Genomic DNA, 24,806 nt, shown 5'->3' on the forward strand with positions numbered 1-24,806 from the left:
ACCACTGCCCGCATCTCCACTACCTCAGAACAAAGAGGCTCTGCCTCCTCATGCTCCAACACAGAGTACCTCGAAGACACAGTGACACCATGGGCAACCCTCACCCACTCCACAGGAGACCGGCTCCTAGACACATCCTGTGATTTATCCCTTTTATTAGCAGGAACCGACTGCCACTCAGATCCAGAACCACTAGATGCCGAGGAGTCCTGCATTGGTAAAAACAAAAAGCCGCCCAAACCTCTGCTGCTCCCTTCAAATTCCACTCACATGCCCCCATTCGAAGCTGCCACTGGCCCAGTCAAATCACCCCCCCCCCCCCAGTTACTACTTGCGCACTTCGGCGCGTCTGCTCCCGCCACAACCATACCTGCCTAACCTCAGGGTTTTGTAAGCTCTTCTCCGGGGAAGAGCGTGGGATCTCTGGGTTTTCCAGCCATTCCTGCATCTCTATTAGATTTGTGTGCTTTGACCCCATTCCGGCCACGCGATACCAGCAAGTAACTGTGCCATTCCGCACTTCTTAACAGCACATCTGCCAGGAGTTAATATTTCTTTGCTCTCCCTCCCAAAATGCGCTCACGTTTGCCTTCAAAACGAGCTAACTGTAATGAAGGGCACACGTTGGCCTCTGCTATGGGGGAACACATACCGCATATGGATTAAGAAAATAAAAGCTATCGTGCCATCATACCTGCATAACCTCCAGGGTTTACCTGGAGATTCCAGGTTTTTACCCTCTTCTCTGTGTCTCCGGAGCAGAGCGTGGAGTTTCCGGGTTTTCCGGAAGTCCCTGAGTCTCCACTATATTTTGATCCCTTTCCTGCCATACCAGCAAGTAATGCTGTGTGTGTCCGTCAGCGCTTCCTAACAACACAGCTGATGGGAGTGAATGTTTCTTTGTTGCCCCCCAAATGCACTCATGCTTACCTTCAAAGTGAGTGAACTGTAATCAAGGGCAGACAATACAGGCTCCGTTATGGCAAATGTGTGCTAAAAGTTATTGTGGGTTGCTCAAGAGATTTCATTATCACGTTGATAATGCACTCAGTTTACATACACGTTTGAATATATATGTATTTGTGATAGTTTAATACGTTTTGCACGTTTGGTGCTTATTTCAATCCTGTTAGTTTATTAAACACATACAACAAACTTAAGTGTCAGCAGGGCATTCTGGTGACATAGATCTCTGGGTTTTTCATTTCAGAATGTAGGCAGGTATGCTCACATGTGTTCTCAGGATTCCTTTATCACGTTAATAATGCACTTTGTTCACATACACGTTCAAATTTGAATCTACATATTTACGATGGATTCTTTAATGTTTTTCACATTTAGTGCTTATTACAATCCTTGGAGTTCATAAAACACATATAGTACAAAGTAACATATATTGCGAGCGTGTGGCCTAGCGAACATGTGTCAGGGCCATTCCAGTGACGTAAATCTCCGAGTTTTTCATTCTGGAATGTAGGCAGGTATGGCCACAACAACACAGGCTTCCCTCCATGTTTCTCTTCCTGTTCCTGGAGTCGTCCGAGCATGGTCCATTCACCATAATCCTTCTGTCTCCTCTCCCTATCCGAGTCCCCCTCCATTCGATCGCCGAGAGTCGTGGGTACAGTCACATTCGCTCCCCGGTGCAATGAAGTGAAAGCAAAATAAAGCAACCTTGAATAAAGAGCCTTTCTCTTGACACGTTCGCTACTATAAACTACAGTCAGATTCACGCCTTAACTGCCCCGCCTTCTCTCACGTGTAAACGTCTCGACGACTTAACGGCATTTCAGAAACGTCATCACGCTCTAAAGGCATTTTAGAAAGTGTCGGCAAATTTTTAAACACGCACACAATGATATCGGGTCTCATAGGGACTTTCAAAGTGTGTTTCAATGATGATGAAAGCACCATAAGGCCTCCCTTTACCAAACGACCTTTTCAGTTTCCTGGCAGCATCAGGTGAGTGAATGTGCTCCAGCTCTTATAGTCAATTATATATGCATTTCTTTTACCACCCATTAACTTAGATCGTTCTCACTTCTTTGTTATTATATGTAAGAGAAGGCTTTTTGCATCCTCTGGAAATGCACGTTGAAGTAAGAGGTTGAAGTTGTAATTAGTTGTATTGTACTTATATCACGTTGAAATAAAAATGTGTAAGTACGTGACTTTTTAAACCTCTGGTTTTGAAATTACACAGGGCAGCATGTTGTTGGTATCGTAGACACAGTAGTTGCTCCGAAGATCATTTACGGTTCAGTTCGGCTCTGGAATGCTTGCAGACGCTGTATCTGCTGTCAGCTGCTACACAGACCGTGGTCTGGTCCTGGAAATGGAAAAATATGTATTGTGGGAACTGTCACACCTCTGGAGTGGTGGGGCTGTGGGAAGGAGAGGGCTCGGCCAAGGGGTGTGGCCCCCTGCCAGGTTGACACAGTATCCCTTCATAGAATCCAATCCTATCGATTTGCATAAAAGCAAATGGCATTACCTCCACTACCACTCTTCCTCCTCCCAGCACTTATCAATGAGGTGTCCCACTTACACACAGGAACTCTCTAATTCTAATTTCCTCAGCCCTACCCCTCCACCTCTGGGCATAACAGCACACCTTCCCCAAGACCCAACAGTTCGTTTTTTTTCCTGCCTTTGGGCATGGGCTCTGTTTTGTTCTGTCCCCTGCCCCTCTACCCCACATTTTGCATAGCCTTCGTTCTTGTCTTCCTGCCGCCTGAGTGTCTCTTGCAGAGCAGGGACCTGCTTGGTTTGGCAGGAGTTCTCCAGGGGGGGTCCCCCGTTGAGTACGGGTGGGGTGCCTGGTCCCTCCTACTGCTGCCGGGTGCTAGTTGAGTTCGCCTGCCGGGGGCCGGGTCCGTGGGGCTTCACGGAGCGTCTCGCCCTCCAGGTCTGCATGGCCCAGGGTGGTCCTCACCCTGGGCGGAGGTAAGCTGGAACAGGGACCGTACTCTGCGTGACCTGATTGTGTGCACCTGTCCTCCCGGACAGGGTTTGTGGTTCTGTAGCGACCTGTCTGTTTCTTGCTGTGGCTGAATTATTTGTTGCATGGCTGATATATTTGTTGCAGGGGCCTCTGGTTTTCTGTTGCCTTCTTCCTCTGTGCTTGCAGGCCTCAGCTTCTGGTTGTTGGTGCTGATGCCATGGAGAAGCGCTCCTCCAAATTTCGCCATGTGGAGCCTCTCTCTCTCCTGCGCCTTCCTATTCCGCTTCTTCCTGTTCCCCCCCCTAGGAGGCGGCAGAGAGGGTGTAGGTTGCCAGAGGATCGGCTCCTGCATGTTTTTCGGAGAGCCCTACAGGAGGAGGGGTTCCACCTCATCGTTGCAGTGGGGGAATCCTCTTCCTCCTGCTCGGGATGCATCATCCTGCAGCCTGGGTGATTCCCCAAGGTCGACTCATTTCAAGGGTGAATACCTGGACAAGGAGGCCACAGCGGATGTTCTTCTTCAGATGTCGCATTATATGTGGTTTCCTGACTCTCCACCCCGTCTACTCTGGCTGGAGGGGACTTAATTCCCAGTCTGGTGGGGAGGTTGTCCTTGGCCTAGGACGATTCTCTTTGAGACCCCTCGGATCGTAAATTGGATGCCTCCTTGATGAAGGCTTATGGTAGTGCTCAATTGGCCTTGTGGGCTGCCACTTATGCCTCGTACACGGCGGAAGCTTCCCTTGGAAGTCTGAAGTCCGCCCTGAAGGTGGCAGGAGAGGGCTTGGATCCTGCACCCCTTCTGAAGGCCGTCAAGTCTCAAGTGGCGTTTTTGTCTGACTTTCCGTATGATGGTAATTTACGTCAATCCGGTTTCCATGCAGGGCACCGGACTGAAACGGCCCTACTAGACTTAAAAAACCAAATGGAGGATGCAAGAGACTCAGGGAAACCTGCTCTCCTCCTTCTCCTGGATCTATCGGCGGCATTTGACCTTGTCGACCACGTCTTATGTTGCCACCTATCCACCACAGCCAGGTATTCACCCAACGCCACCGCCTGGATCTCTTCCTTCCTGCAAGGAAGGACCTTGCAAGTATTCTCTGACATGGCCTCAGCCGCACCTACCATCATCCTACGTGGTGTCCCACCAGGATCCTGCATCTCGCCCACCTTCTAACATGTTTACACGGCCTCTCTTCCTCATTCTCGTCTCTCTGGGTATCTCGTACACCATCTACGCTGACGATACCCAGATCCTCCTCGCACTAACAGGAGACTGACACCGATTCCAAGACACTCGACAACATTTACAATACTATCCAAGCTTGGATGGCAGCCAATGGGCTCTGTCTAAACTCGGACAAGACTGAACTACTCCTGGTTGGCTCCAAGGAAACGCTTAAGAACCTTGACTCCCAGTTCAGTCACTTTATGATCGACTGCATCAAAATCCCTGTGGCTAACTCAGTAAAAACATTGGGAGTCTAACGACGACTAGGCAAGTCAATGCCATTGCCTCATCAGCGGCATATCACGCCAAACTCATGACTGCAGCCAGACCTTTCCTTTCCAAGGAGAACTGCATCACCATTGCTAGAGCTATTACAGGATTGAGATTAGATTACTGCAATGCTCTCTTTCTGAGTACCTCCACTAAAAACATGGCCAACCTGCTAATAATACAAAACAACGCTCTGCATGCAGCCACTGGAACTCTGAAAAATGAACACATCACAGCCACCAGGAAACGGGCGCACTGGTTCCCAGTTCAAGAGTCCTCTTCAAAGCTCTTGCCTTTACTCGTAAGTGTATCCACCATACTGCCCCACCTTACCTCTCTGAGAGAATTCACCCAACAATCTCCACAAGACTAACCAGAACACGATGCAAACATGTTCGTAGTCCCCAGAAGCAAGAGAGCCTGAGACGGAGGTGCTAGCTTCCCACACCTATCAGCTCTGCAATGGAACGCCCTACCACCTCCCCTGCGAGGAGAAGTCTCCCACCTAGCATTCCATAAAGCTGTAAAAACGATGCTCTTTACTTAAAGCCCAACCCAAGACTAACCAATACCAACCACAGTCTTCAGAAATGTCATAATGTATGTACTTGGATGTTTGTACTCACCTGCTCTGACATTTATTTATGACTCACTTGCATGCATATTTTCTGTAACTAAGCTTGCCACAAGTAACAGCGCAGCTATGCCCTTGGGCTGTATGCGTGCTATAAATTAATATGGTGAGAAGGTGGCCTCATGTCCATGGGTTCCATCATGGGGGGGGGGGGCGTTGGCACGTTCTTACCAGGTATTGGAAGAAGGACACCCGACCGAAGTCTACTGCCATGAAGATTCCCTTTGAAGGGCAGATGCTGTTTGGGGATTCCCTAGAGGACAAGGTCCATAAGGTCTGCGAGGTGGGCAAACATGCTAGCCAGCTGCGTAGGACGTCTGCCCCTGGGCCGCCTCATGTTCTTTTGGAAGCAATAGTCCCGGCTCTCGAGGGACGCCTGGGTCAATCGTCTGGTGGGATGGGGGTACAAGTTGGAATTGGTCTCCACTCCAGTTTTGTCTGGTCTGATCCAGATGCCCCTGCCCAGGTGCCCAGTCAAGAAGTTGGCCATGCGGTGGGGTCTCCGAGAACTTCGCTCCAAGAGACTAGGGCTTTTCGTTCCTCCACTACTCTCTTTTGTTACCTTTTGGGGGTGGTGCCCAGGTGGAAGGCGTCCGTGCCCACCATCAGCCGTTGGCTCCGGGATGCTATTGCTTTTGGCTTACTCGTCTGTGGGGTCTCTCCTTCCGTCTGGTATACAGGGCAGGTCCACAAGGGGGATGGCTGCGTCCTGAGCTGAGGCCTGCAGTGTTCCTATGCAGGACATTTGCGAACCGCCACCTGGTCTGTACCACACACTTCAATTACCCACTGTCGTTTGAATCTTCACTGCCGAGAGGCGGGCCTTTGGGGCAGGTGTTTTGAGTGTGGCGCTCTTGTGAAATACCTTGTTGCTGCTGCCTGGATGTGTGCATTTCATTAAATTGGTATTGGTCGGGTTGCATTGTCTATTTACCATTTGGTGTTTTTCTTTTGCGCTCGGCCCGTTCTCTCTGGAGTTGGCACGCCTCATTGCTAAGTGCTGGGATGCAGAAGAGTGGATGTGCAGATAATGCTCAGATTACTTACTGGTAATCTTCATCACTACTAGCCCTCTCTTCCTCGTCCGAGCATGAGTTTCCTGCCTCACCCTTCCCTTTAAGTGGGCCTATTGGTTCGTGTTATGTACAGTTGGGTCTTGGGGAAGGTGGGCTGCTATTCCCAGAGGCGGGAGTTGGAGAGGGCAGGGCCTGAGAAAATTAGAAGTAGAAAGAGGGTTCCTGTGTGGAGGTGGAACACCTCATTGATCAGTGCTGGGACGAGGAAGAAGAGTACTAGGAGGAATGAAGATTACCGGCAAGTAAGCAATAGTGATTCAGTTAGAAGCCATTTTTGATATTCACCCTAATAAAGAGATGTCTGTAAATTGGACATACATACTAGTTTGGACAGCTGCAATACTGAACGTGACGATTTGGCAGTTTTTGCCTGGATTGCAGTCTTCTGAAAGCTCAGTTGAAAAAACGGCTACCTGTGCGTGAAATGTAACAAGCAGACTGCTTTCAGAAGATTAGGCAGCGCTCCGTGCCTGGAAGCGGTCTGCTCGTTGTGGCAGCAGGACCAGAGCGAGACGTGCTGGCCCCTGGATCTGGGGGATGGAGGGGGGGAGGAGTGTGTGTAACTGCAGCTAATGATTGCAGTTGTGTTCTTTCTCCAGTTCCAGTGCCTACTCTGAAAGTAATGATTCCTTAGGGCTAATGCCTGCAGATCTGGGTCTAATGACCCTTCTGAGGATAATAACTGCAGGCACAGTGTCTGTTCTAGGTCTAATGGTTGCAGAAACAACACCCCAATGAATATCAGGAGACTCTACTTTCTCTAGCAAGAATGGTAAAGGCCCATCATATCCTCTGGCTGGAGCGAATGAGTACAGACACAATACCTGCTCTGGAGATAATTACTTCGATACAGTATCTACCTGCTCATCAGCTACATCTGAGAATACCTGCTCTGTGGCAAATAATTGAAGACACAGTAGCGTATCTGGGATACCGATTCCGGACACAGTACCTGCCCTGGAACTAATGACGTTTGATTTAGTACCTGATGATCCGTTACATATGACTGAATACCTGAATGATGGCGTGCACAGTTCATACTCTAGGGCTAACGATGATTCCAGTCACAGTATCTGCTCTGGAGCTAATGGTATTTAACACAATAGCTGCTCATGAGCAAATCTGGGGCCAATGACTGAAACAGTAAAAACCCCTTGCACACTTTCCTTCTGGTGTGTCCTTTACCATTCCTAATTCCCCTCTGACGCCTCGAACCACACTCTCTGAAAGGAACGTACAGCATAAAGTGATCAGTAGGGGTAAACCATTGTGCTATGATTTTCAAAACGTGTTTGGTGCAACTGATGGGATGCTCATTCGCTTCACTTGTGCCAGGTGGTGAAAGGTGCACAAAGCACATTTAAATGTGTGCATCATAGTCGTGCACATAAAGGTGCACCTTTTCCAACAAATGCGCAAGGCAGAGAATGGAAAGGGGGTTCTGAGCATTTTCAAGTAAATCCTGATTTTTCATGAGGGGTGTACTTTTCAAAGCACAGGGGAAAACAAACATTTCCATGTGTCCATTTGGAACGGGTGCAAGGGTATATACAATGTATGGGAAGATCTCTTCTGATCCTCTCACGCAATGAGCGAGTGAATGCTGTGTGTGGATAAGAGTCAAAGAATGTGTCTGTGTGCGTGTTTGCGCTGGGCCAGGGAGCATAATTTGGCTGGTGATGGCAGCACAGTAAAAATGCACTTTTTAAAATGTTTATTTTATTGGCTTTTTAAACAGTAGGAACACGTAACCCTCCCTCCCCATCCCATCTCGCTCCCCCCCCCCCCATCCCAACATATGTAACCAACAAAGCAGCCAGTACTGTTCCCTCCCACCCCAGTCCATAAACTCTGTAGATGGCTCCCAGTCCCAAGTTTCCGTGAGTGGCCATCTATCTGGCTAGCTGGTATATGGGCCCTTGCACTGTTTGAGGAAGCCTCCCCCACCCCCCGGCAACCTAGTCCTTGCCTCCCCTAGAAACTTCAGCCATATCTCCTTCCAGCTTCCTGTAATGGCGCCCTCCCCAAGTGGAGCGAGTACTCGCACTAGCCCCAGCAATCTCCTTTTCCTCGGGCAGCATGTGGCCTTCGAGTCCCGCTGCAGGTGATATAGGACAACATTGTCGCAGTCCGAGAGAAACCTTTCGGTGATCCACCTTGAATCGAATAGGCCACCCACTCCAGTGCCACAATGTTCCAGATTGTACTAACCCATTCGTGTTCTATGGGGGCAGCTTTTTTGTTTCCATTTGTGTTCCACCACAAGTATTGCCGCCACTATCACAATGACGGGTGTCTTTCTTTGAGCTTTCGAGGGTAGATTTTCCAGAACTCCAGATTCCCAGGATGGTCATCCCTATATTGTCCGGCATCTGACTTCCAAAAATACTATTCATTGCTGCTCCGATCATGTCCCAATAAGGCTGTATGACTGGGCGTTCCCACCAGATATGCTTCCACAATTCCAGTTCCCCCACATCCCCTCCAGCAGAGCGCTGACGCAGTTGGGTAGAATTTATGTAGTTTTTCTGGGCAAGATGCCATTGGACCATAAACGCACATCTCCTGAATCTGGGTGGCCTGTGTGTGCTTGGGGATATCGCTCGTAATGGAGTCCAGTTACCCCTCCACCAACTGACTCACTTGAAGGGCTCCTTGGATTCTGTAACTTTTTGTTGGTCTTAAAACGTCCTAACGTGCAGCACTGACGAGTGGTGGCTGGACTAAGCCCATGGTTTTTCAGTCTTTACCGTCGCTGAAGGGTTGGGGCGACAGTATGTAATTCAGAGTGTGTCCCATCGGAACTTCTAGGGCACATCCCCTCAGCACGGGACTAGAAGCAACATCACTTCTTTTTCGGCATCATTGACTGTTATCAGTGAGGTATAGCGAGGCACTCTAGGCATTGCATGGTCGGGCATCCGCATCTTGTACTTACCCACCTCCCAAACAATCATTTGGGGGGGTTGCCTAGAGCAAGGCAGTGGGAATAATTACACCGAACTTTCGCAATCTATCTTCGGTTTCTCGTGCATCTTAATGCGCCACATGCTGTCACTGAGCTGTACCAGTGTTTGTGATACCTTTTGGAAAATATGATGGCCCCTTGTTATCTGGACCCGTCTGCAGCCTCGCCTGTCAGGGGAGACTTTCTCATTGGCCTTACCAAGCCACAGTGAATCCCCTTGTCTGCTCATCGTGCTGTTATCCTCGGTGCTGTGAATTGCAATGCTAACGCACAATCTCTCTCCCAGCGGCGACTCCTCCCCCCCCCCCCCCTCACCCCCCATTTTCCCAGTCCTCCACACGAGGACCTCGCCAAGTTTTATAGCTCCCGGGTAGGGCATGTTTGTTTGCACGGTGATGGAGAGCAAAGTCTACCTCGTCTTCGTCAATTACCCTTTAACCCCTCTCTGAAGTGTGAGCTCAGCAAACCTGGGCATTTTCAATAAAACACCAAAGAAGGCAGTACTGGTAAAGCTGGGTACTTAATGTTGTAAACTCAACCTTTTGTAGCCCAGAACGGACGCGTGCTTGACCCGAAGAAAGGGAGTATGCGCTGGGTGCGCGGTGGGGCGTGGAAGGGGGGCAGGATACAGAGAGCAATCTTCGGCACCTACTTTTCCACTGTTCATTTCAATTTTCCAAAATGTGCCTTTTGATTAAACGCAGGGTATTGGTGTCTCATTACCTCCCCAGGCCTTTCTTGTCGCTTTCATGCAGTGTGGAGAACGCGGCAGATGTCCCCGCACCTGGGAGCAACTCCCCATAACCAGTCTGGTGTGGAATATTCCCAGCAGGGTTAGCTTGCTCGCCCCTTGTTTAGTCAAGTCCTACTAGACCGCACCCCACTGTGGTATTCTGAAGAAGTACACCTTATTTCGAGCATGCGCAGACTGTTTGTTCGTGCTTATTCGGGTACTTTAGTGCCTTGAAGCTCTGCTGAATCCTTTGTGAATAGTAACAGTTCAGTGTGCGCTCTCGCCTCATCCCCATTACAGCCACTGTGTCCTGTCCTGCTCAGATGGCTTGGATTTTTTCACTCCCCAAACCATTTCAGTCCTAAAGGTGACAAGAACTATATATATCCTGTGCTGGCCCCACCAACATAATCCATCCGTAGAGGTAGGACGCCTTTGTGCCAATCCCTGAACGGGGGTCCTGTCTGACGTTCTTCTGTGTTTACCTTTCAGAACCAGATTTGGAGCTGCACCCTGATCTTCACCATCCCAGGCACGTGACGTTTTATCTCACCATGGCCAACCAGGCCTTACTCCGAACCCTGGTGTCTGGCAAATGGCTGTCGGAGGCTCTTCGCACCACGCAGCTCGGGGGTCCCCTTCGGGTCCTTGACGCTTCCTGGTATCTTACTAAAACCAAGCGCGATGCCCGGAAAGAGTTCAAACAGAGGCACATCCCAGGCGCCCTGTTCTTTGACATAGATGCCTGTGCCGAACGTGCCACCCCCTACGACCACATGCTGCCAACAGAAGAGGACTTTTCAGAGTATGTCGGAAACCTGGGGATTGGCAATGACTGCCATGTAGTGGTATATGATGGCAGCGATCTGGGCTCTTTCTCTGCCCCTCGTGTCTGGTGGATGTTCCGCATCTTTGGGCACCGGGAGGTTTCACTGCTGAATGGTGGTTTGAAGAACTGGCTGCTGGAAGGATTCCCTGTGACATCAGGAGTGCGGCGGCCCACCCCAACAGAGTTCCAGGCAAAGCTGGACCATTCGCAGGTGAAGACGCATGAGGAAATGGTGGACAACATGGAGACCCATGCATTCCAGGTGGTGGATGCCCGCTCCGAGGGGCGTTTTCGGGGTCTGGAGCCAGAGCCGCGGGAAGGTGAGGGGGACTGAGGTCTTTTTTTGTGTTACTACCTGTGGTTTGGGTACTGGGGGTAATATGCTTCTGAGGGTGGTTGATAGTATAAGGGAGGGTACTAATAATTGTGGCCCCTGCTCAGGATTCTTATCGTAGTAATAAAATGATTCCCTTACCGTCCTACTGGATAGCCTAAAATATACAATGAAAATATAAGTAAGAAAAAAGGACTCATGTGGCATTAACACTTGGCCATTAATGGCTGTGGGAGATAATACCCTAGCATTTTTCGGCCCGCTACAGGGTTCTGTTGGATGTCTCGATTATTTTTTTATTTTTTTTTTGTTTTGTTATGGGGGGGGGGGGGAGTGGTTTCACACTGTCCTTTTTCTATTTACATGGCACGGGGCAGATACGTGGAGGGGGTGGGGGGGGTTCAGTGTTCCCTGGGGTGTAGGTGGAATACCACAGTGGGAAGTGGTTGAGGTCTGCGAGGGCAGGGGGGGGGGGTGGCAGGTCACTGGGACTGATGCGCAGACAGACAGCAACATTGTGGGTGGACGGGAGGTGCTGGCAGGCCACGGTGGAGCGGATGCGATCACCAAAGTTTTACATCCTCATTTCACGGCACCTGGTTGGCTGGCGTATTTGTCGATTTCTAATTAAGGATTGATTGCTTGGGTAGTTTGAATTTAGCAAACAACCTGTATCTAAATCCTTTGGGAACTCTGCTTCCATCTAAAGAGGAGATTCACACTTTGTCGAATACCTCATATGGTGTCTCTGATGCAGTGTCGATGTTGTACATATTTTCAGGTATGCATGCGTTTTGTATTATTTACATGTTCTGAAAGTGATTATGCTCAGTTAGCTGAAGGTCGAGAGCAGCTGAGTGTGGGTAGCCGACATTTGGGCTGGCATCTTTTAACAGTAGCGCAGTAGTGTGAGGTCTGTGCGTCCATTGGAATTAGTCATAGGTCACTGTTTTGTTAGTTCGTCATCATTGGTATCGTCTTCGTAATTCATAACGACTCGGACAGGGGTAAACATTTAATCTACTAGCCAGGCATAAATAAGTCACTTGCCACTTGTATCCTAGAGCGCACAATATTTTGCCCGCCAAGAGCTAATTATCAAGTGCACATTTTGAGGCCTGCACTAGGATATTCAGGCTGCGCCAGAACACATTTAAACAGACCTCAATTTTTCAGATCTGGGTCTCTTTGGAAGTCCCACAGACACATTAAGGGGGATTTGACTACTCTGCAAGGTGGCAGTGTGGGCAAACCGTTTCTTGTTAATTAACCAGGTGCCTCTTCTAGAAAGGGTGGAGGACTTATTTATTCATATATTTTTTCCCCCCTTTCTTTTCTCTTCAGTTCATACTGCTGGTTTGAATAGCTAGCAGTATCATCACTGCCTGACATGGGATAGGGACGTTGAGAGTCCTCTGAATTAACATTAAATCAACCTTATGCAAACCGCTTCATAAGGCTCGTGACATACCTGGGCATCTGCCCTAGCTTCAGAGTCCACAGTAATGTTTGGACGAAGTATGGCCAGATCTCCTCGTCCTAGCTTTGCACATTGCCAAAGAAGAAAATTCCTACATAAAGCAGAAGTAGTTCTCTTAACAATTGCAAAGTGAGCTCTGTGTATATATATTTATAACCTAGACAAATGCCAGTCACAAACCATCTTACAGTTGTCCAATTGGAATCCCCGCACCTGGAACTACACTTCATTTCTTTTTTTTTGGTGTTTTATGCAGTGCCAACTGCTTCATTAGAGCATGTGGAGGGAAATGTAGCGGGAGGTCAGCATTTGTGTGCGTTAATACTGGCCGGATCAGGTAGTTGGAGGATGTGGGTTAGGAGCACTGTACACGTTGAAACACTGCATTCCCGAAAGTGCACTTTCTAGAGGTAAATCAGTGCAAGGAGTAGCTTTGCGAAAAACCCTTCTTGGGTGGTAAGTGTTCTGAGTGTCGACAACAGAGGTAAGCAAGCAGGGCTTTTGGAGTTGTGGAGCTTCCACCTTCGACTTTAGTGCAAGTCAATGTGTGTTGTAATTGTGTAACGATTTGGAGAGTAAAGTAGATTTGGAGAGTAAAGTATCTGGCAAGTGTTGTGATCTTGTGGTATCCTCTTTGTTTTATGGCGCCGGGAGTCGGAGGGAGGGGCGGAGAGGGGGAGTGGGAAATGGGGGCGGGGGACCGTGCCTTTTCATTTGCTGCAAGTTGGAATCCGCAGACAAGTTTAAAATGGGTGAAATTGGTCAATTTAAAGCCTAGCTGATTATCAAATTTGTCCTTAAAAGCCATACAAACTGATTAGAATAGTTGAGGTCAGTTTTTCTGAAATGGAGGTGGATGGCTTTGTCTAGGGCTCGGAGGCAGTTTATTCTAGATCACTCCTAGCTTGACCCGTCCTCTTGAATCCGTTTGACTCTAGGCACTTCAAGGAGACAGGCGATGTATGATGTAAAGTTTCAAGATGATGTAAGAGCCAGATTTGCTGGTGAACCTTGCATGTGTGATAGTAGCTAATGGAGTCCTTTTTGTAGTCTGTGTTACGAGGGGCGCGGTTAGTGCTGTTTGGCTTTGTGAGATGCCATCCCTGCATTTATGCCTCAATACCACCCGTGATGTCCTATTATGGAGCAAAGGTACATCTCTTACACGCTAGCATAGAGACCATTTTAGTAGTCGAGGCTGGAGAAGACGTGTACCAGGACCACACACCCACCCTTGCCCAAGCAGTCCCTCCCCACACTTCCTGATGTAAAAAAACAATGATCACATAGTTCCGGAAAGAACATAACCTTGATGGCAGATGCAAGCAAGTAGATGATCTTGCTCTGCATCCCAGAACACTCCTACAACCCTTTCCTCCCGCCATCTTAAGTAGGTCCACCAGGGCCTTTCATTTCTTACCAGTAGTACACTTTGGCTGTTTCCATATGACTAGCATCATCTTTGTCCGGCTGGCCTAAAGTGACACACACAGCTTCTCGAAAATACGATGTCTTGTGCCTTTCCAATACATTAGGACGGAATCCTCGAACCCTTAGGCCAGCTGTATTACGGTAGCGACAGCACAATGGCGGAAGGTACTGAATGTTTCCCGAGCCGCTGATGTGTGATGTAGCACGGTTTTACAAGTTGTAACTTTTGGCCTCCATTTCCTTCGAACTCTTTTTCAATAGTACTTACTTTGGTATTGAGAGGCTCCAGTTTACCCTCCGTGGATGCTATGCTGACAGATTTCTTATACGTCTCCCCGAGGATTCAATATAATTATAATTTCTCTTTTAGAAATACATTTGAAACCTGGACCATCTGCTCCTGTCGTACTTTTTTTTTTTTTTTTTTTTTTTTTTTTTTTTTCTCCCAGTTGTCAATATGATTGAACTGCCTTATTGATTTTTTTTATTTTTTTTTTTATTTTTTGTCCTTTTACTCGGTTGGTGCCATAATGAGTTGTTGCCAACGAAGAGCCTTTTCAGTTGTAGCGTCTGGCATGCCGCTGTCACTCTCCGATGTTAAAGGGTCCGCTCTTCCTCCCCTATAGTCTTTGCTTTGTGAGTGCCACGCTCCCCTGAAACCCCTGCTCACCCGAAGAGCGCCAGATCACTGTTCAGACCCCAGGACTGAACCAGGCTGTCTGAATGTTTCTGTGGCCTTTGCATGAGCCTTGCGGGTATGGCCCTGGTTGCACGAACTACTCGATTCCTCTTGAGATGGCTGGGCAAAGGCATCGTGCAATACATTAGAACATGCTCCTTGTAGAGGAGTCTTCAAAATTGCAGCTCCTCCCTCCATTCAGAAGTGGCAATTGAATTGCAAGGCATACCTTAGTGTTTCAAAATTAATACGTCAGAAATTGCCAAATAACTTTATTTTGATTAGCAATCCAACATATATGCGTAGCACATGTGTATGTCCTTATTTCCATCAGTGCCCACACAATACATGTGACCCCCCGTGCTACAATAAAGAGCTAGAGCTATGGTGAGAATATACCTTCGACGTTACTCGACAGTGCTACCCTGGCAAACTCGCAGGGGTTCCCATTCGGCCTTTGCAAATACTTAACATCCTCTAAGTTATCACCAGAGCATTTAAATTGGATACTCAATATAATGGACGGGCCATTGGAGTAACCATTTCTTTCTGATAAGTGTTCTCTCCACATTTCCGTCACATAATATGTATTAGCAAGCTGCATGATTGCGTCAAACATTTGCTACACGAAGGGGACCTTTATCATAAAGTACTTTTTGTTGTGTTCAAGTCTTGAATGTACATTTCAAAAACTTAGTGTGCGTTTTCAGCCTGGAACTTGTAGTTTTTCATTAAAAAAATTGCAAAGGAAAAATAAGACCCCACTTTAACTTTTTCTATATGGATTTACATTGTCAGGTTGGTTTATGATTTTGTTGTAATTTTCAAGTCGTCTCTACAAAACAATATTCTTATTTCTATCAACTAGAGCTGGGATGATATGCGGTTATGCATAGGTTGCAGATTGGTCTCCAATCCCGGCTTCACCTATTAACTAAATTGTGTGATCCTGGGCATATTGTTTTATTTCACTGTGTGCTATCTGCCAAAATTCCAAGTTCTCACAGGCCCTTCATTTGATGTGTACACTGTACACTGTACACAAAAGCCTCACTCAAGGTACTGCTTCAGTTATAATATTGATAGTGAAACTTGATATATTGCACATTTTATTTGCCTCTATAGCAAATTCATGTAATGTAACTTACCACGATCCCTTGAATGTTACTACTACTCGATGTCAATACCTATGCATTTTAGGGGAGCTTACATGTGTTTTGACACACAGCGCCATGCAAATTTAAACCTGCCCTCAATGGAAACAAATTTCACATTTGAACTGAAGGTCAAACGTCCACATGTTAATTGCCTATCGAGTTCCCCCATAAAGCATGAACAAGAGTATCTGATACAGGTTAAATTCCTTCACGGGAATAATGCATATTACCTGAGCCTACTGAGCGCCATCTGACCCTTCCTAAATGAGGAAAACATGGCTACCATTGCCAGGGCCATTATCCTAACGCGACTGGACTATGGCAGTGCGCTGCGGCTAGGGGCTACTAAGAAAGAAATTGAGAGATGCCAAGTTATGGAAAATAACACCGTTCGCATCATCAAGGGGCCCATAACAGAAGGAAGGAAATCACTGCACTGGTTGAGAATCGAGGACAGAATTATATTCAAATCCATGACTTAGTTCATAGATTCTTATACGGCACGGCCCCTATGTATTTTAAGAAACATTTCTTCAGATACAGACCATCGCGGTCATCAACAGCTGAATTTCAGGGCTGGCTGAATGTGCCGCGTTTCAATCGAACATCGGCAATGGGTAAATCCTTCCTGGTGCAGGCAGTGCAACACTGGAATAAATTACAAATTACCCTTGTCCCTCCGGCTAGAAAAAAGCTACCTGAGTTTTACTGATAACTCAGCTGTTTAAGTGAGTTTTTCACATTTTAGCGAATCATCCGATTAGCACCTGCAGTAAATATCTGTTGTTCGCTTTTCGGGTGTTGTGTTCACGCACCCTGATGCCTGCAGGTTTTCGGCGCGCTTTAAGCATATAAACATTTTTTAAAATGTATTTCCTTTCCATGCCTCTAAAGCAGAGAAATATTTGCAAGCTACAAGCCAGGCATATAAAAAAAAATTGTGTATATATATATATATCACTCGGCCTCTCAGATCTCTGCATATACACAGCACACCATGTCTTAATTGCAATAATTCCGTTATCACTCTACTGACGAGTGCACATTTTGAGGCCTGCCATTTCGCTTCTGACAGAACATTTATAAAAGTCACTATGTTCTTTAGTTATGGCTTCAAAATCTGCTTGATCAGTACATTCTGACATAAATTTAGAGCAAAATTCTGCGAAAACAAGGATATACAGAAGTTATTCCTGTCCACTTTGAACTTTTGGCTTCCAGTAGGTAGGTTAGGTTTCAGTCCCTTTACACAGTATGCTCCAGGTACCTGGCTTCATGGTCAACATGCTATGGCAGTTTTCCCAAGACTTCGTCGAGTTTGACATTGGTTCCGTCATATCTTTTCCAAACACTAAAATGGTATTGATTGCCAAACGGCACAGTTAAATTAAACCCGTTTAACAGATTACTCGGAGGCTTCTGAAAAATGTAAGCCATGCTGATAGGACAACATCTGCATTTATTGGAGCAGGCAATTATGGTGTCAGAAATGCCTTCAAATTCAGTGGCATGTTCCCGGCACGTTTGCTCCCGAAAAAGGAAAAAAAGAAGGTAAGTGGGGTTGGGAGGGGATTGTTTGCAGGTGAGGGGGAGTAGAAGAAAGAAAATACTTACCCAAATCCCCAGCGGGGGAGGATGGCAGCCTCCAGCCGTGAGGAGGATTGGAGCGGGGATTGCCCCGTTTCAAGCCTCCTCATTGGCTATGCGGCAGCCAGGCCCCCGCTGGGAACAAAGGAAAGGAATCCCGGCCGAGGGATTCCCGGTCGGGTAAAGCTCCGGCGAGGGCCAATCAGAATGTTTGTTACATTCTGATTGACCCTCGCCGGGTAGTAATTAATGTTACTTCAGCAGCTGAGGACAATGCACCAAAAATATTTTCAATTGTTACTTAAGTTCACACATGCCCCATCTTGCCATGGCATGCCATCTAACAAACATGGGAGGACACCCATTCCATTACTTAAAAAAGTTCTAGAAAATGTCTACACAATGCCCCTCCAGTATGCCACTTACATTTTTGCCAATTTGGTAATCAATTCATTGGGGGTTTGTGAATATGTTCAATGGAGGCGGATATCTAGTGCTCCAGATTTTGAAGAGGGAGTGATTTACTGCCTATTTTTTAAAGTTGAGTCAAATTATTTTTGTGATTTTAAAAAAAATAAAATGCTCTGAGAATAGTTTTCCCAGCTGTCTCCTGCGGGTGGTAATATATAATGCAATCAGTGTTTGGTCTTGCAATAGATCTGTAGATGTACAGATTGGATGGAACTATCGGTCACTACTTTGCGTAAGCATCTAGTTCGCTTTTGGAATTCATTATGTATGGGGAAAGAAAGAGACTAAGCAGAGTGTATTGTGGAGCAGGCAGAGAACTGAGAAAACTAGATGGAAAATTGGTCATAGTGGTCATCTCAATTTCAGGGTACCTGGTATAAAGCAACTGGGTGATAATTTAGAATGTCAAGGAGTATGGGTTGATCACCAGTTGCAAGATGTATGCAACATGCAGGTTACAGAACTAGGTTTGCCATCAAAAGCATTTTATCATTTGATCATGTACATTTTCAAAAGTGTTGACTCGTCAAAATAAGATGCATCTTTCCCAACAAAATGAAATTTAGTTGACAGAATGAGATTTAGATACACTAATCTAAACTTTAATGTGAAGCATGGATATGCAGTGTTTTACGGTATCAGTTCTCGAATTATGCATTATGAACCTACATTTTAGGAATGGCATTGCATGACTGTCTTTAAAAAAGTTGATACCTACTGGTCTTTGCCAGACATGTAGCATCCCGGTTATTTCGGGTTTGCAATTATTTGAAAAAGAAAAGACATTCTTGCCTAGCACTCCTACACATGCCTTTGGCACTAAGAGTGGAGGAGAGGATTACTGCTGCACTTCTCCATTAGGAAAGTGAACAGAGAAAAGAGGGGGAAGAGAGCACAGAGGGCAAGAGGAATGCTGGGCAAGCTGTACTTTCATTGAAGAGGGCAACTTAAATAGCTATCTTTGCTAGTATCCATTTGATTAGCAAACTGACAGAATTGCATAGAAAATTCCTTTGAGACACTTCTTATTTTATGCATTGATCTATTATTATATTGAATTGTCTACAATGTGGAAAATAACGTATGTTTTGGATACTGATTGTAAGGTCTACTTTAAGGATAGCATTTTAGGTTGTATTATGTGTATAACATGTTGTAGTAACCAAATTATACAAATTAAAAAAAAACGACACCACTTCATATGTGCCTAGTTGGCCCAAGGAAAACTTGTTGGCGTCTGTATCAAGCATATTGCAAAGAGGGTAATGAATGGAAGAATATTGTAATCAAAAAAGAGTGGAGGGAAAAGAATATTGCTAGGCCACAATGGACATTTTGCAATGTGTGGCATGAAACCCAAGATCACATATAACCTCTGCTGAAAATTGATTCATTTTGAATGGAAAGGCTGCATAGGACTGCTTTGTGTGCAAGTCTAGTGACCAGTAGCAATGTTATGACACTGGTCATGTTACCGCAGAGGTTGTAGAGAGTAATTGCCACCCAAGTTATTGGCCTGTTTATCACACAAGGTGCAGGTACATGATTGTCCTAATGAATTACTAGTCCATGTGGGCCTTTGTTATGTCAGTGAGGGAACTGAACACTGCTTTGTGAAGGAGTTTTGGAGTAGTTGGTCATAATGGAAGGTTCCCACCCTCACCTAGCGAGCTGGTGCTTTCCAAAACCTAAAGTTTATTTCAAGAGAAAATGCAACCTTGTCCAACATTTCTCCACCTTTTAACCAAGTTATGTTTGTGCAAGCAGCAGTTACAAGCCAGTGGAATTGTATGGAGGAATCAAAAACGTTTGTTAGCACAGCACATCACACCACACCGGTTTCTGCTACAGGAACGACTTAATGTGGCATGATGTGATTGAGATTGCCACATACAGAGGATTGAGGCTCACTTGGATTAGTAGGAAAGAGGAAAACAGTTCGGGACACAGTTTAAAAATGACAAGCCACTAGGAAAATGTATTTTCTTTTTGGCAGACACAAAAGAGCGAAAGACCGCAAGAGTGCAAGTGGTTGGGTTTTCGGAACCGAAACGTGTCAAACAGGTTAATCTGAGTGCTGGAGAATGCCCCTCCATGGAAGCCTTCTGATGGGTATGAAGAGCCTTTGATGAGTGAAGGACTAAGTGCACTATGGAGTAGCCAGTCCTGGAAGTGGGTAAAGAGTTTCATCAAGAGCAGATCTCTCCCTCTCTGCCTCCCCCTGTATCTCTTCCCCTATCCTCTCCCCACCTGTCTCTTGGGTCACGTCTGTCTCTCTCTGTTCTTTATTTGTTAACGATGGGTGATACATTGTCGTTGTAGTGCAGCTTTGTTGTTGTGCTGTGAGAGGGATTGTACAGCTAGTTTAGCTACGTACTTCTATATTTGTGAATGAGGGCAGAGATATCATAGGGAATGGTGACCTGAGAGTTTCGGGGTTGGCTGGTGGGGTTTAAGATACCAGAGAAATTGTTTGGTGTAACCAGTTATACTGTCTGGGCCTTTTGTACAAGAACACATAGATTTTAACTTATTCTTTGTTGTATACAGATCCATAATGGTGTGCTTTTCCCTTGAATGATTTTAGTATCCCCATGGTGTTGATCATCTCATTCCGAGCCAGGATGGAGGGGAATTGGTTTATAGTGAAAAGACCGAAAAAAAAATATTGGAAAAAAAAAAAGGTTGAACCAAAAAATCGCATTTCTTTTTTCAATACGTTTTTTTTTCGAAATGGGGGGGCTTCCCCTAGCCCCTTTTTTTCATTATTTTTTATTTTACCCCTTTTTTTTACTTACCTGAGCCCAAAAATACATATAAATAAATAAACTTTTTTTTTTTCCACGAGATTTTTTTTCGAGATTTTTGTCATTTGATATTTTTTTTTTTCGGCCTTTTGACTGACCACCAGGGGAATTTGACCAGCTTTTGATCCATGTATTGGCCACAATTATTACATTGCACTACATCAGGTAGGGGGATTGGATGTGAAGGAGGACGCACAGCCTGTCGTAGTTGTTTGCTTATTTGGCTGCCCATAGCCATGATAATCCCTCGGCCATTTTCACCCACTACCTGCCCAAAACTCGCACTGCTGGGATCTCTTTGCGCTAGCTGTGCCTAGCAGGAACATCAAACTGTGTGGTGTAGTGGGTCTGCCGTTATTTATAGAAGCCTTGTAGGAGTTAATGACTTAATGTAAACTGTAAATTAGCCTCTGGTGTATTTAAAATGTCTTACCCAAGTGTGCCTTCAACAATTAATTCATGAGGAAAGTGTCGTCTCGCATCTAGTCCCTGCACTGACGTCCTTTTACAAACTAACATTGACAAAGTCCACAGCTTTGGCTTTTGTATAGGCATTAGATCGGAGGCACTGCTATCATATAGCCAAGTGCCTACACAAAAGCCAAAACTGTTGGCATTGTCAATGCTTGTTTACATTTTATTTAATTGGGGATATTTATATATCACAGACATGGCCTGTAGAAGCTTTGGAGTGCTGTAAGGAAATCAAATTCAGGGTTGTGCCAGCATTCAAAGCATGCTTTGGCTAATACAGTAAGCTTGCCAGGTGGGGGTGTTGTGCAGAGAAGATTTTAAGTATCTCGGACATATGCTTCTATGACCTTGCAACAATGCACAGTGGTTTTAGTTTTACACTGCCCTGATAGTCTAGCAGTCAGCACCTGGGTTTAACTGTTCTCAAGGCTTCAATTGACTGCCATTAGACGCAGTATATTAGTTTTAATAAAGCTAGCAATTTCTAGTGTTATCGTGTCTACTTGTAGAGTGCTAAAATACTGAGCATTTTGTATTTGTTTTATTACTTTTGGATAGTTTTCACTTGGATTGATTTGAGATGTATTGAGTGTTCATATACACTATTTTGTGGACACTTGGAGCCATCTGTCTTTCATTGTGTAATCCTATATAACTTCCAGTAGGAACAGAAAAGTAGAAGGAATGCAGCCTTGCAACAACTGGAACCTTCATTTGAACTGCTGTTTAACTGGACCTTTTTGTGTTGCAAAATTATGAGGGTGCTACATGAGCCACATATCGAGTAACTTAATGGAGTTTCCAGACCCTAGAATCCTCCATTCGATCTTTAGTTGCAGTTTCCAAGTATTGACCGTAAACTCATTAGGCACATACAGTGATCAACTAAGCTAATTGTATATTTCTTCGATATATTTATTAACATTTTGCAGTAAGAAACGCACCCCCTGGCAGATTACCTCCCCCCCCTATACTCTTTTGGTGATATATATTTTGGCCCTAGAGTCAGTCTCTGTAGTAATTGTAGCTAATGTCTAAAATCCTAATTTTTTGCGGGCATATTTGAAGCCAATGATACCCCCGGAGAAAAGTCAAAACCATTCCCCAATCGTCCCGGCATTTCGTGTAGTCCCCCTCCGGGATCGAATTTGAGATTTGATGAGCAGGAGCTAAAACCAGCTCCTGTGTGTTGGTATCGCCCTGTAGGCTGGAGCTACCGCAGGGGAACCGCAGCTACCAGAGTTGCTCCTTTAACATTTTGTATGAACCATTGTGCTTAAATGAGTCTTTTATTGACATTCTCAAAAACTCAGTTAATATCTAATGTACAAGTTTGGATGACTCCAGTTGACCCTAGGAGCCACCAGTAGCTCCTGGTAGCTGTTGGTTTGAAGCTATCCAGGCTCTAATTTGCTAAGAAGCAGGAGCTAAATAGATCAAAGTTCCCCTCCATTTCGAAACCTGTCCCTGGATGTTATACGTAACCCTTCTAACATGTGGCAGATCTTACTTAAGTAGCCATTCGTGGATTGTTGGGGCTTCCTTGCTTTTCCATTTATGGGCAACCACCTGTGGCGCAGCTAGCACCATGACCATATATGCCTTGAAGAGTGCTCTTCCCTGCGGCGCCGAGTCACTTTCCCATAGACCCAGCATGCATACTTTCTTCCCCAGCGGTAGGTCTATATTCATAATTTCTTTGACTCTCACCCGCTCCCAAAAGGATGGGGAAGCCGGGCACGACCACCATATGTGAGCCCAATTCCCCTCTCCCTGTACAGCCTCTGCAGCAGTTTGACCATGCTCCCCGGATACATGGACCCCAGTCTCTCCAGGGTGTAGTGCCATTGGGTGAGCATCTTATACCGCACCTCTCAATTAAATTGACGGGTGAGTTTTGGAATATTACCCTACAAGAAATCCCATTCATCCTGTAAAATTTGCTGTACCAGTGTCCTTTCTAGCTTCCCCATGTATGGCCATGTCCCCTTCATTGCCCCGTCAGTAATTCTGGAGTATAGTGCAGAGATCAGGTGCGAGTCCCCCATGTGGGATGTGATGTATTTCTCGAACGCAGTTGTCTGCTCGCTGCTAGTTTGCTTGGAGGGTGCATGACCCAGTGCCTGAGCTGATGGTACCGGAGCCTATCTCCTTCGGATATGCCAAAAGACTGTTTGCACTGCTCAAAGGGTTTAATTTCGCGTCCCTGCATATCATCGGAGTTGCTTGCACCCTTCCGCTTTTCCCTTCTCAAATGCTCCTGCTTCCATTCCCAGCGTGAACTGTGGATTCACAAACAATGTTGTGAACGGGCCCAGCAAAGTCTATATCCCCCGTAGTTTTATTAAGTCGTCCCACACCTTCCCCACCAGTGGCATAATTTGAGACGCCTGCAGACTCGCTGGCTGGTCTGGCTTAGCAAGCCACAGCACCTCTGCCAGTGGGGCCCTCCACCACTGCTTTGTCCATGCGCACCCACAGTTTGCAGTCCTCCCCTGACAACCACTGTTCCAACAACCGTAGTTGGGCGGCTTGGCAATTGTCTAAAGTCTGCAACCGCAAGACCCCCTTGCTCCTCGGGCCATAAATGCATGCAGGGCCAACCCCTGAGCGCCGGGAAGAACCTGCGGGGAAGGGGAACCAGTAAGGCCTGGAAATAGAGGAACGCGAGAGGGTCACCATTCTAATCGAGGCCAACGGCCCCATCCAGGAGATATGGAGGGGCTTCCAATGCATCGGGTCTCTCTTCAACGTGCTAAGCAGGTGGGTTAGTTTGCTTCATAAAGGGCATCCAGAGATTTTATGTGAACCCCTCCCAGATATTTAGTTATTTCTTTCGCCCATAGAAACGGCTTGTGCCCCTGTATTTCCCCCAGGGTCTCCCTTGGCAGCGTGGGGTTCAGCACCTCCCACCTATGCATATACAGTTTTAGCCCTGCCACTTTGCCAAATGACACCATCTCTGCAGCAGCTGCTTCAAGAGATGCTGCCAGATCTGATGAGCCAAGAGCATGTCATCAGCAAATTCCATTGTTTTGTGGGCCACCCCCCCCCACCCAAACGGGACGCCCTTCACTGCAGGTGCCGTAGGGAGGGAAAATTGCATACAGTAAGCGTGAAAGTGGACAGCCCTGCTTGGTTTCCCTCTAAGCATATGGGACAGGAGAGTTGTCATTTATGGATAGGCGCAAGGTTGGCACATGATAGTTTGCCTGCACTCGTCGAAGAAACTTTCAAAACCCATGTGCGCCATAGTGTGAAAGAGAAACGACCACGTCAGGTGGTCTAACACTTTTTCAGCATCCAAGGCAAGTAGAACTGCTGGAATCCCAAGTTTCGTGACCTTCTCCATCAGATGGCACCACTGTTGTGTGTTATAATATACACATTGTGTCGGCAGAATCAAAAATCAAGTCAAGGAGGAATCTGGCAAAAGGACAGGGAGAGGGGCCCCCAAATTCAAAACCACAGATCAGACCATACAAAAAAGAAAATAATTGGAAATCATGAATTATTTTATTTATATTCCATTAGTTGTTTAAAACATACATATTAAATCGTGTTTCGAGCTCATATCTAAATAGCAACATTGAATTGACAAAGCAAGTGCATGAACAAAGTGCTTATCTAAAAACACGACTGATAATTCAGTCAGTGCTGGCTTAATGTAGCCGAGCAATCTGAACCTCAAGCCGGTT

General features: G+C 46.2%; 1 protein-coding gene across 1 annotated transcript in view; it reads left to right on the forward strand.

Moving 5' to 3' along the window:
- Positions 1–1,793: 1,793 nt before the first annotated feature.
- Positions 1,794–24,806, forward strand: part of LOC138582063 (3-mercaptopyruvate sulfurtransferase-like) — a 43,895-nt gene continuing 20,882 nt past the window's right edge. Inside the window, exons 1-2 of the mRNA XM_069653012.1 lie at positions 1,794–1,962; positions 10,352–11,008. Of these exons, the coding sequence (XP_069509113.1) occupies positions 10,414–11,008 (595 nt within the window). The 5' untranslated portion in view covers positions 1,794–1,962; positions 10,352–10,413. The remainder of the gene's footprint in view (positions 1,963–10,351; positions 11,009–24,806) is intronic.

The sequence above is a fragment of the Ambystoma mexicanum genome, chromosome 3q (assembly GCF_040938575.1).
Source record: "Ambystoma mexicanum isolate Mex_15411 chromosome 3q, UKY_AmexF1_1, whole genome shotgun sequence".
Lineage (NCBI taxonomy): Eukaryota > Metazoa > Chordata > Amphibia > Caudata > Ambystomatidae > Ambystoma > Ambystoma mexicanum.